This window comes from Carettochelys insculpta, chromosome 14 (assembly GCF_033958435.1).
Source record: "Carettochelys insculpta isolate YL-2023 chromosome 14, ASM3395843v1, whole genome shotgun sequence".
Lineage (NCBI taxonomy): Eukaryota > Metazoa > Chordata > Testudines > Carettochelyidae > Carettochelys > Carettochelys insculpta.
Window position 1 is genome coordinate 19,444,677 of NC_134150.1, and position 13,880 is coordinate 19,458,556.

General features: G+C 41.8%; 1 protein-coding gene across 7 annotated transcripts in view; it reads right to left on the bottom strand.

Annotated features, from left to right (window-relative positions):
• Positions 1-13,880, bottom strand: part of GPT2 (glutamic--pyruvic transaminase 2) — a 50,209-nt gene that overhangs the window by 20,244 nt on the left and 16,085 nt on the right. For all 7 annotated transcript variants that reach the window (XM_075009071.1, XM_075009067.1, XM_075009066.1 and 4 more), the window contains one exon: positions 1,428-1,517. In XM_075009071.1, coding sequence (XP_074865172.1) covers positions 1,428-1,517 — 90 coding nt within the window. The remainder of the gene's footprint in view (positions 1-1,427; positions 1,518-13,880) is intronic.

Below are 13,880 nucleotides of genomic sequence, written 5' to 3' on the forward strand. Positions count from 1 at the left end.
ACCACGGTGGGGCTGCCTATGTAGGGGGGCTAAAACCCTTTTCCCTACCTTCCCAGAGCGCGGCCACTCTCAGCTCGACAGGAGTGCTGCTCTGGGAAGGGGGTTTTAGCCCACCTGGCTGCCCGCCGCACCAGGCAGTTAGGCAAGATAAAAGCCTTCCCCCTACCTTCCCAGAGTGCTGCTGAGCACCGCACTGAGAAGGCAGGGGAAGGGGCTCTTACCCTGCCTAGCTGCCCACAGCTGCGGGAAGCTAGGCAGGCTGACAGCCACGTGCCTTCAAGTTGTGTGAAATTCACATTAAGGCAAGTTTTGTACAACCTGAATACATGTAAAGCAAGGGTATACTGTATTTGATACTTTAGCTGATCAGTGTTAATTTGCTATAATGAGTTGTGGCCATTTACTATCTTTAGAAACGATAATGGAGGTTGCTAGATGATTTTTAAAAACTGATACACATTTAGAAAATGGTGAGCCCACACTGTTTTTATCCTCTGTGTTTGTACAACTCCCAGTACAATGGGAGCCCAATGGGACCTTTGAGTGATGCCATAATATTAATAAATACAATGCAATTTGAGGATTTTACATATGTAAACGCATAAGATGCTCATTTAGAAATGTACTTGTAGTGACAAGTCATTAACTTTTTTTTGCTTTTGTACAGTTCCTACACTAGAACCCATGTGTTTAGCATCCAAGCACTCTTAAAAACTAGCCTGATATATTAAGATATTAAAGTCCTTAAAGGAGGCGTGCAACCAATCTGTGCATGCAAAAACCTACTGTGCACACTCAGATTGACTATTTGTGAATTGAGATCTGTTATGTATTTAATTCTGTATAGGCATATGCAAAAATAGGTCAGCAGGCTGAGAAGCTTTTTGAACACATAAATCAGGAACATGCATTGGGTGAGTACAACTGCCTGTACACACCTTTGAAAAGTCAGGCCCTAAAAAGACACTGATGGTTTAAAAAATGATCAGTCTTTCCTTACCTATATTACCAATAACTGATAACTGGCTGAGGATGTGAGCAAAGTGGCAGAAGAAGGCATACCGGGACATTTCAGGGGGCATAAAATGGGGACAATACCGTAGAGGTTCACTTGCAAAAGATGGCCACAGTGGGGATTACTAGGAGACAAACTACTGGCATTTTGATGGTAGAGGCAATACTGGAAAAGTTGAACTGGTAGCATCGTGTGTCACATCCTGTGTATAACATAACATCCAATCAAACAAGCTATAAAGCACAACTGGCAACAGCAATGAAACAATCGAGTAGTTGTGTGTTAGTAATATTAGGGGCAATCAAGTGCCTAGTTACAACAAATTCCTCCAGCAAATCACTGAGTCTGAAATTTTGTGATATTCTGTATATGATATAGAAATAGAAACAATATTGTTTTACAAAATTATTACCTGACGAAGGAAAGTGATGGGCTGCTGTCCCATTGCATGTGCATCACCAATGTTGGCCTTAATGACCTCAGTAAAAGGCTTTTTGATTCCCTGAAGTGAGACAATTCACAATGCACTATTAGTTCTAAAGGAAACAGAGTTTTTCTACACTCTTGCTTCTTTTACCACTTAATTGTATTGTTATAACAAATGCTATTAATTAAAGGCATACAACTGCAGAGTGGTGGCATTTATACTGCTGTACAGGTACCAACATCCGTATAGTTTATTTATTTCATATTATTTATTATAATGAAACATGATGTACTGAAATACCACTGAGCCCACATACATGCTTTTGACAGACACCATCAGCCTATAGTACTGAGTCAGACCGTTTAGTCCCGTCCAGCATTGGCACAGAGTTGGGGTCACAGCCCACAGCAGACTAATACAGACTCTGAGGTCAGCTCAGCTCTGGGAAGGTTCAATCAAAGAGATCTGCCACAGCACCCAGATGCACAGCCCTAGTGGGAAGGGAACCCCAGATAAAGCTGTCTTACTCGGTATAAAGTTTTATACAGAGCAAGTTCAAATTGTCCACCTTCTTTCTTACATAAAAAGAGATAATCATCCTGGGTTTATTAATAAACAAAAGTAATTTATTAAGTATAAAAAGTAGGATTTAAGTGGTCATTAAGAGATAGCGGACAGAACAATGTAGATTATTAAAGAAAATAGAACAAAACATGCAAGCTACTCTTAATACAGTCATTTGTTTCCTAGAAGACATTCTCAGAGGGGTAGCCATGTTAGTCTGAAGCTTCATAAATAAGAAGCAGTCCTGTAGCACCTTAGAAGCTAACAAATTTATTAGGTCATGAACTTTCATGGGTAAGACAGTTTTCCCCCACTCATTTCTCTCTTGCTATTGGGCTATTAGCTCTATTTCGGGCTTCTTCATTGTTGCTTCTGATGGGCTGGTAGAAGTGTTCCCCATAAGCTGTACACTTGTGCAACTGCTTTGGAGAGATTTAAATGCCTCCCAGCTGATTAGCAGAGCACCCACAGTTAGGTTTATGCTTCTCCTGGTGGTGCACATAAAAAATGTATTTGGAACATGGATGAAAAAGATTAGTGGGAACACTGGCTGGTAATAGGCTCCTCCCAAGAAGAGTGCATTCATACGAAGTCACTATTCCTAGTTTCAAATAGACAAACAGTACATATATACAAACAGAATATTCACATTCAGCAGATTATAACTTTTCAAAAGATATCTTGCATGGAGTATTTCCAGTTATATGCATAAGCATACTTCCGTAAAGAATGTGAAATGCACCATCACACGCAGAAAATTGGGATCCCTGCTCACTGCACACATAGCTGTTCTTCGTTAATAAACATATACTTATTTTATTACAAAACTACCTCAGTTCTTTGCCTTAAACTGAAGGGTGAGGTCCTCAACTAAATGAACAGGTTGAGTGATCTGTCTCTGTGGAGGCAGCAAACTTAACTTAAACATTCAGAGAAAGAGACTGCATGCTGTCAGGGAGAGGGTTTTTGGGAGACTCAGAACTGGGAAGACTGTTGGTCTCATCTTACAAGAAGTAACCTGATTGGTGGAAGCTACAGTGAGGCCACAATGCCGTGAGCATGGTACCAGGGCTCTGAACCAACACTGGAAACACACAAGCACCCAGAATCATATGTCATACACAGCCCCTTACTGACTTGAGTGAGCCCCCTAGTGCTGCACTTGCACAATGAGTAACAAACTCTAGCAAAAGAAATAGACTTGAAGCAGATATTTAAAGTCAGTTCATACCAGTTTAGGAGGAATTTAGGAATATCTAAAGAACCTTGCTCCTAGTTGGAAGTTATGGAGAACCTTTTCTACACTATGAAACAAACAGAATTTAGCAATAGTTTCTAGATGCTATTATGACCCAATTAATTGGGTTTTAGATAAGATTTGATCCAGCCTCTATAGAGGGGCTAAACTAAAGTGAAATCAAGTTTAAACGGTGACCTTGGTAGACATCAAGGCTACAATACACTTTTTAAATGGATTTCACTTCTACCTGACCCACTCACACTGGCCAGCTCAATCACGATCCTAACCTCACACTTCTTACGCTAACAGTTTTGCCTAGTAACCAGTGAAGCCTTGGATCATAGTCAAAATCTAACTCAGCCACAGATAGCTTTTAAATAAGTCTCATAAATCTCCGCTAAAACTCAGGTGAAACCCCCCACTGACCCTTTGGGTTTAGAAAGTTTTGATTCTATGGAATACTGCAAATGACCAAAGAAAAATACAAGCTGCACCTCCTAAAAGCAGCACTCTCTGGTCCATCAACATCCATGGTCCTCTCCTGGACCAGAGAGCCTGGGCAGGAAGGTCAGCCAGGTAGCTGAGCTGGGGACAGTACAGGACCAACAATCCCCCAGCGCTCGGACTAGTGCTGGCCTCCCCTGGCAGTCCCATGGGAGACAGCCTGAGGCTGAGGCCTGGCTCCCCCAGCAACCCCACAGGGGGCAGCTCATGGCCAGAACTGGAATCCCTCTTGCAACTCTCCTCCCTGCCTCCGCAGTAGTGCAGGCAGGGGCTGGAGTCCAGCCATCCCCTGCAGCAGCTGGGCGAGCAGCCCTGTGTGTGTTTTGTAGGGGGAGTGAGGCAGGGTGCCTGCTGCAGGTTTGGGGACCCATGATAGGGAACTTCCCCATGTCCAGCAAATTCTCTTGTTCAGGACTGGTCCCATCTGTGCCAAACCGGAGAGGTACAACCTGTAGTGCAGTATGCAAGAATTTCATAGTAAGATAATGAAAATATTAAATTGCACAGACAATCATAAGCACTTCTCACCCTGCCCAAAGGCGACAAAAGTCTTACACATCTACCCCTTAATATAATCTGAGGTAAACAAATAGTTATGGAATCTGTTGGCGGGCCATGAGGAAAGAGAAGCCGGATGATGCAATGGAGACCCTAATGCCCCCTATCTACTCAGAAATCCCCGACAATGAGCCCTTTATACATTTCTTCCCATTCTGAAGATTATTTCCCACCTCCTTCTTTCTCTCCAAACTGGATATGAAACTGACCCAGTGAGGTGGGCAGAATGAAAGGAAGGCACTTGGGGTCAACAGTGGTGGAACAAGTTGGCTGAGGTACCTGAACAGGAGAGAGGGAAGGGAAGTGAAGCAGGATGACTTCAGGAAAAAAAAAATGAAGATAAAATTTTTTTTAAATCTAGTTCTTTGGACAATTTGTTTCTGCACTGTCTGCCTATTAATGACTGTGTCTCATCTAGTTAGACTGCAAGCTCTATAGCTAGAAAATGTGTCATATTCTATTACATGAGTGCAAAGATAATAGGACAGTGTGGCCCTGGCAGGGGCTTTGAGATGCTGGCTAATGTAAATGTTAATAGTAACACCACAAGCACTTAAAATGCTTGATCTCTCAAACTAAAATAGCTGGTTGTTTCTTCTAGCCACACATCTCCTGTGAGGAATTGAATCCATTATGAGAACAGAGAGAAAGCACTTGAACACTAGCTTGTACGCAGAGCTCTTTTTAAAAGAGAAAAAAAAATAAGGAAAAAGAGCTTTAAGTGCACTGGTTTGTAGGACCTAGCAATGAGACTGTCCTCTTTTGTCTGCACCCAGTGTTATGAACAGGACTCACATTATTGTTACATTTCTTAGGAAATCAGCGGATTGTAGCAGAAAGACTAGATGGTAAAAATAAATGATCGCCATGGGCGTGAACTCTCAAGATCTTGGTTGACTTCTGTTACTGCAGATGATGCCATTCAGAAACAGGCAAACAGTAACATTCAAGCTTCCTTTGAAATGGAGCGGGTACAGGCAAGACAGTGTTGAAAGATCTTACCTTACCCTCAAGCAATAAACTCAAAGAATGTGTTTTTCAAACTTTTAAGCCAAAATCATTTTAAAAACACACACCCTTTTTGCTTGTTAAGACAGAGACTTCTGGGTTCATGAATGATTACGGGAGAAGTGCTTGGAATGAATTACAGATCCCTCATAATTAAAATTTGATTTTTAGTGTTCAGTAGTTTTATTGGATCAGGATTCCTGTTCCTTGGCTTCGAGCATCATTTCTGGCTAATGACATAATGGATGGGGGATATATTGTTCTCTTCAAATCAGATGGTGGTCCACTGACAACAGAAAGCCCACTGGTAATTTTAAATTTAAAATGAAATAAAGACAAAAAGAAATGGCCAAAATCAGTTCTGGGCAATGTAGTCAAAACTCCTACTGAAAATGGTGGCAGCTGCTGTTGCTTACAAGGTTGGATTTGGTGCACCGTGCAGGAGAACAGAATTTTGCCTTAGGCTACGTCTACACTACTTAATGAAGTTGAATTTACTGAAGTTGAATTTTTGCTGCTAGATTTTATAAAGTTTAAGATGAGAGTCTGCAAATGTCCAGAACGTGGACATAGTGTGTCTCCACTGCCTTAGCTAGGCTTAACTGCATCAGCATTGCACTGTGGGTATCTACTGCACAGTGCCTGCAGTCCTGTTGCATTCTGGGGTTTTGTGTCACAGTGTTATGGGAAAAAATGGGCTGCAAGTGCTTGTGGGTTTCTGTCATCATCCCAGAGTGCAATGCCCCCACCCCCTGCTGCTGGAAAACAAACGGCTGTCTCAAGGAATTTCGTGCCATTTTTCAGGCCATTTGCCCAAAGTCTGACCCGGGCGCGCACCACTGCACAGGGGTAGCATGGATACTGAATAGCTTATTGTCATTACACAATGGCTATGTCTACACTAGCCCAAAACTTTGAAATGGCCATGCAAAGGGCCATTTCGAAGTTTACTAATGAAGCACTGAAATACACATTCAGCACCTCATTAGAATGCTGGCAGCTGCGGCACTTTGAAATTGACACGGCTCATCCAGACGGGGCTGCTTTTCGAAAGGATCCTGGCAACTTCGAAATCCCCTTATTCCTAACAGCAGATAGGAATAAGGGGACTTCGAAGTTGCCAGGGTCCTTTCGAAAAGGACCCCCATCTGGACGAGCTGCATGGCAGCGAGCCGCATCAATTTCAAAGTGCGGCGGCTGCCGGCATTTTAATGAGGCGCTGAATATGTATTTCAGCGCTTCATTAGTAAACTTCGAAATGGCCATTTGCATGGCCATTTTGAAGTTTTGGGCTAGTGTAGACATGGCCCATGTGTCATGGCCACTTCCTGAAGTGTCATGCAGTGTTTTATTAGACAAAACCAAAGGGAGGATGAGATGGATGAGGTTGATTTGGACGATGATATTGAAGAACTGGAGACCAGGAATGCAGAGCTGCTGGCTGCCTGGATACATTGCTTGCAGTGCAGCTCTAGTTAGCTAGCCAGCGAAAAAAAACATCATCAAATTGCTGGAACTCAGCTGCCAGATATGCCCTCACCTTTCTTCACTCTGGAGTTAATAGAGCCGTGGAAACTTTTCAGAGGAATGCAGGAAATAGGAATGAATTTATACAAAACAACTTATCTATTCCATATCTCCTTCAAGGTTTCCCATTCCCTTTTTTTGTAAATGAAGGAAGTACAGAAGCTGTGTAACTTTAGGTCTTGAAATAGAGATGCTACATGACACCTCTGTGTATTGAAGTGGTCTTTTGAGGTGGGAGGAGAGGCCAAGGGTCCAGGGGAAGATTAAGAACTAGTGAACACAGTAAACTGTGTTTACTGTCCTTCATCTCAAGTGCTTCATCTGAAATCTGGGAATGAAAGACCCACTCTGGTCCTTCAGCTGAGATTGTCAACAAGAGGGATAGTTGCTAGGATGGCAGGTTTTTACTAGAACTGGACTGAAGTTATTACAGGTAGTTATTATTTTCAGTTGCTACCTTCTTGGACTGGATGCAACTGACAACCTGCAAACATCTTCCCCATTAAATACTCTCTTTTTCCACTGCGTGTGTCATCTCCCTTGAAATATGTTCAGTCTGCCTCTTCTACCCTCTCCTTATTTCATTGAAAATGGCCCACTAACACTTTAAGAAACCTGATCAGGGACTGATATTTATTTTCAGTCTTTGCCATATCTTGACTGTCACTGTTTCACCTTCATCTCCATCTCTTCCTCTCCCTGGTCTCAGCTCTCTAGCTACGCATGCATTAAGGAAATACTTCTTTTCTTAATTCCTTACATAAACAAAGCTTGTCTATGTTGTAAGTTGCATGGGGACGAGAAAATAAAAATTCACCACAATTGAGGTGGGTACTCCAGAGGCCAAGTACTTAAAAAAAAAAAAAAAAAAAGTGACCTAAAAAGCACCACCCTCTGGCACGTAATAGAACTTCAAGGCCTGAATTAGCATTATAATCTTTTCTTATTAAACTATCTGTAGGGCAGGAAAAAAATTGACCTGATTACCACAGACCACAGCTTTGAGTCTGTATTAGGCATGTCTAATTCAAACTGACAAGAACTATAACTGAGGGCGAAGGAGAATGAGAAGTTTGGATTCTAACTTGAAATGGCTGGGATGAGCCTTAATGTACCCTGGACTAGGATGAGGTAATTGGTGGTACAAAATGCCAGTGGCTATACTAAACAAACAATAGTATTTTGCAAAATACTCCTGTTATTTTCATTTAAATTAACCAGTGGAATTCTCCTCAAAGGAATGTTCATGAAAATTAAAAAAAAATACATAACATTTATTTTAACCTTTTTAAATAAAGGAATTATATAATACTCAGTGCCTGTGATTAGGTCTCCTCTTAAAGAAACTTCTAAATTATAGTGGAATAACTTGGAAAAGATTTTGCCATTATATTTCACACAAGAGGACTGAATTATGTGTCTTGCAGAATGCATTCTGCTGAACTTACATGGCAGTGTTTATCGGGCATGTTATAACTACCCTTGAAAATAAATTAGAAGTTTGGGGGATTTTTCTAAAAGTGGAATCTGTTTCTGAAGAATGTTCTTCCACTTCCCTATCAAAGCAGAGGAAATAAGTTATCCATGCAAACTTTTAAACTAACTGCACATGGCATATAACAACATTCTCCTCACTAACAATGTCATTTTATGCAGGAAAATCATCAAAGAAGTCATATTTGCCAAAAACAAAACGATTCAACTTTTTCCTCCTTATCTACATGAGTTTCCACAATGAGAACAGAAAACAAGATTTCACTAGTGTATCTTCCTATTACATAATATGTGCAGGCAAATGTGGAAGAACAGCTCTGATGGTTCAGATAAGTTAACAGCTATCTCTCAGGAAATGTATTTCCATCTCTTTCTACCCCTGCTCAGGATGTATTAGGCTAGCCATCCTGCGTTTGGGTGCGATCAATAAATCAAGTGTCATCTGTGTTTCTTCTTGACTGTTAAAGCACATTTCTGCATGTCAGTATCTAAACTGTTTGTTGTACCATTCCACAGCTCCAGGAGAGTGTCAACTGAGATTTATCCTTAAAATTGGCTAGCAAGTCAGAAGAAATGTTTTCATGCAACTTAAAAACCTCAAATGATAAAAAGGAGTGACCAAACAAATATTCCAACCAGTATTTTAAGCCAAACACTACAGCACGTGAAACTTGAATTTAAGATTGTTAAAGTGAAAATGATTTAATTACTGACATTGTCCAAACAGGGGCAAGTGCAAAAAGTGAACCAGTGGCTTAAAAAAATGAAAAGTAAAATAAAGATAAATTTTTACTTGAACCAACATACATTGTTACTGACCACATGAGTAAAGAAAGTCGTTTGTATACAATGTGCAACTTAATCTGTCAGTGTCACGTTAGATGATATTATTGTCACTTTATATGTTGAAATTCTGATTTGCAGATCTTACCCCTGCAATATACTTCAAACTCCAGGCCCATTCGGTATTTTGCCTACCAGTTAGTGCCAAAGAGATTGGTGTTTCTTGTGATGAGGACACATGTTTACTGGGATCTGGACTTGCCTTCTCCAGCATATAACAGATTAGCCAATGAACACTCAACAGAGGACAGCCACTTGCAGTTGCTATCAACCCAAATCAGCATCCCACAGAGAAAAATCTTTAGGACCCATTACCAGTCTCTTGAGCCATGTGGTCTCTATCCCAAAGCTTTAGTTTTGATCAACAACGATCTTGGAATAAGAGAGGGGAAGAAAAAAGTAGAAAGTGATGCCTATTCAACCATTAAAAAGAATATTTTCTTCAGCCCCTTTGGCACCACTGAGGTACAATAAGATGAAACTTGGAGTTTTTTCATAATTGCTCTTTAAAATTATAACTCAGAATTATGGACTCAAGAGATTATGACTTGAAATGTTTTTAATTGGTTGGACACTGAAATGTTACTGCTTTCCCACAATTAACAGAATACGAGTGATCTTGATTTAGTGTTAGAAGATCACTTGATTTAGTGGTCTGAAAACCAATGTATATAGGCTTAGGTTCAGTAACTCACATTTCAGTAGCTACAATAGGAGAGAAGATGGGTTTTAACAAATAGCAAGAGGGTGAATTCATGAGAAAGAACCAATGCATGACATGAGCTGGGGAGGGAAGTTGGTACTTAATTCATGAACAAGAGTAACATTTTTAATGAATATTAAAAAAGTATACAAAGGAGTCTAAGGGGAATGTATTTGAGACTCTGGAAAGCATATTGGCAATTGCTTGGAGGTGGCAATAAAATAGTCAAATGGAGCACATTGCATTGGGTGCTCAGCATAAGATGTAAGTTAGAGATGAGCCTCTTTAAAGATGAGTAACTGCAGACTCTACAGTGGAGGGAATACGGGTGGGGGGGGGGGGCGTGGAAGAGGGATGGGGAAAAGACAAGCCAGGGCTTGAGGCAAGAGCTGGAATGGGAACAGGGCAGGGGCAGAGGGCAGGTCAAGCACACCCATGCCCTGCAGTTAGAGGGAAGTCAGTGCCTATGCCCTGGAAATCGTTGGCTGAAAACTGAATTCTCATTCAGGAGATTCCACCATGGTGTCTTAGGGGTGTTAAGTCTGGGTGCCTTATTCCCCAGTTCTCTGTGGTCTGGGTTCCCCAATTGAGCTATGTCTCCCATGATGCACTATGCTGACTTCGCAAGCAGAAGAAGAATGACTTGCATCATAGCAAACATGGTCCATCTAGGAGGACAGAGCCATAGAGAAGAACTGATTCATAAGGCCCATGAAATTTAATTCTCGAGACATTGCAATAGTGTCTTCAAATAGAAATTTTTCAGTGTGACCAAAATTTTCCACAGGGAAAAACCTCACTTTTTGACCAGCTGCAAAATAAAATTTCCATACTTTGGGTCCTTGCTACTTTGTAAACCCATTCCCTAATTGAGCACCACTGGGACAGCTGAGATTAACTGCACGCCTTTTGGTAGCAGTCTCTATGGTAGGTCGAATTTCAGAAGGGCTGGAGACAGTAAGCTTTCCGGGAGAGCCTTTAATATCTACAACTTGCTTCTTCAAACTTCTGTGGGGCATGAACTTCACTGACAAGGGGTTAGTAACCCTTCTCAACAAAGAGGGAAGACACTCCATCTGTCACATCCTACAAACTTTTTCTTCTCACACATCAGCTTCACTTCTGTTTGCAGTGGGGATCAGCCAATCATCTTCTTAGCCATGCCTCTAAAGTTGGCCAGAGCATGCACAGTCTGATTTTTGTGAGAAGGAAAAAGGACTGTCATCCATCCACATTCTGGTGACACTGCAGCCCAAAAGAGACTTAAAGTAGGCACCCGACATGAGATATTTCAGCTATAAATTATGGTACTCAGACTGTATAATTTCTGTTCACATAATGCCACTTCTTGTATACAGCAGCATTCTCCTTGTTGGGGTTTTGTTTAAAGAACTGACGTTACAAGTATAATTGTGCCCCTCAGGAAAGCTATTAAAGATTCAAGGCAAGAAGGAGCGAACAATTTGAACAGAACAGCCAGCAAGGAAAACGTTGATTGCAGCTGCTTTTGCATATTTAGATGGATCACAACGTTCTTTGCAGATACACTTACTCAGCTTTCTCACATCTCCTCCTCCCACTGGCCGGCTCAGTAAACTATGTTAGCTCTATTTGTCTTCAGACAGTTCATAGTCATGTGAACCTAAATGCAGATGGCCATTGATAACATGCTGTTTCGGGAAAGAAAACCCAAGGCTTTTTATACAGAAAATTCTGCTACATAAGCAGAAACCAAACAGCTAAAAATATCATTTTAATAAAATCATTAACAGTAACTTTATGTTAACAAGGGACTCTCAAAAGATTACCCTCTTTAGACAATGAGGTAGCTTGTGTATCACGGGATGCAATCTATTTGTTTGCTTTCCTGGTTACACAAAAAGGCTTTCTCCAACCATAATCAAGGCAGAAGGCAACACTAGTTAACTGTCACTGAATATGCTGGAAGTGTTTACATTTTGTTCCTAAAACCATAGCTAGCACAAAGTTTCAGAGTATGACAGAGTGACAGTGACAACCCTACAAGTGAGTTTTGGAGAGCAACGTCCAAGAAATCTTTTGAAATGTAATGTATGGGAAAAATAAAACACTCACAGAGGGAACAAAATCCAATTGACACACCACACAGACTATGGTGAGAGATTATGCCATCTACTCTCAAAGAAACTGAGGAACCACCTGATCAGCATCCTGTACAGCAATCAGCAAAACATCACAAAACAGATTTCAGAACTGGAGACTCTCATAAAGAACAACCTTCCCCATGGCTGGACATTACTAAAACAAGACAGGAGATTTACAATGCACCCTTCACTTCTCTACAAAAGAAAAAAAAAAACTGTAAACTATCTAAACTCCTACTTGCCACATGAGGCCACAACAGTGGAACCATTAACTCACCCAGCAATATTGTCAATCTATGCAATTTCATGCTTAGCTCAGCAGAAGAGACTGTCCTATCCCGGGGACTCTCCTTTTGCCCCATGACCACCCCACATAATAAAGTTCTGCAGTGATCTGGAAGCCTACTTTTGCCATCTTCGACTCAAGGAACACTTTCAACACAACTCTGAACAGTGCCCTGACCCCCAGATATCCTCCTACCAACAGTACAAGAAGAAGAATTCTGCATGGACTCCTCCTGATGGTTGAAACAATTGACTGGACCTATACATAGAGTGCTTCCACTGACGTGCACAGGCAGAAACTGTGGAAAAGTGGAATCACTTGCCCCCTAACCTCAGCCACGCAGAACACAATGCCATCCACAGCCTCAGAAACAACTCTGACATTATACTCAAAGAGGCTGACACAAGAGGTGCTGTTGTCATCATGAATAGGTCAGACTACTACAAGGAGGCTGCCAGGCAACTCTCCAATACCGCATTCTACAAGCCACTGTCCTTTGGCCCCCTGAGATGTACCTAAAGAAACTACATCATCTGCTCAAGATACTCCCTACAAAAGCACAAGAACAAATCTACACAGACACACTCCAAGAGCCCCCGCCAGAGTTATTCTGTCTGCTACCCAAGATCCACAAACCTGGGAATCCTGATGCCCCATCTTCTCAGGCGTTGGCAATCTCACTGAAGGATTATCTGCATATGGACTCTCTCCTCAGACCCTACACTACCAGTACTCCTACCTATCTTCAAGACACCACTGACTTCCTAAGGAAACTACAGTGCATTGGTTATCTTCCTGAAAACGCCATCCTGGCTGTCCTGGATGTAGAGGTGCTCTTCAACAATATCCCACATGAAGATGGACTACAAGATGTAAGGAACAGTATCACGGGTGATGCTACAGCACAACTAGTGGTGGAGCTTTGTGACTTTGTCCTCACCCACAATTACTTCAGATTTGGGGACAATTTATACCTTCAAATCAGTGGCTCTGCTATGGGCACCCACATGGCCTCACATCATGCCAACCTTTTTATGGCTGACCTGGAACAATGCTTCCTCAACTCTCATCCTCTAACGCCCCTCCTGTACTTGTGCTGCATTGTTCACATCCTCATTATCTGGATCCATGGGAAGGAGGCTCTTGAAGAATTCCACCACGATTTCAACAGTTTCCACCCTCACCATCAACCACAGCCTGGACCAGTCACCACAAGAGATACACTTCCTGGATACAACAGCGTAAATAAGTGATGGCCACATAAACACCACCCTATACTGGAAATCTACTGACCACTATGCTTATGTACATGCCTCCAGCTTCCATCTAGAGCACACCACATGATCCACTGTCTACAACCAACCACTAAGGTACAACCGCATTTGCTCCAATCCCTCAGACAGAGAGAGACACCTACAAGACCTTTACCAAGCTTTCTTAAAACTACAACATCCACCTGAGGAAGTGAGGAAACTGATTGACAGAGCCCGATGTGTACCCAGAAGCCAGCTGCTACAAGACAGGCTCAACTAGGAAGATAACAGAACACCAGTGGTCATCACATACAGCCCCCAGCTAATACCTCTCC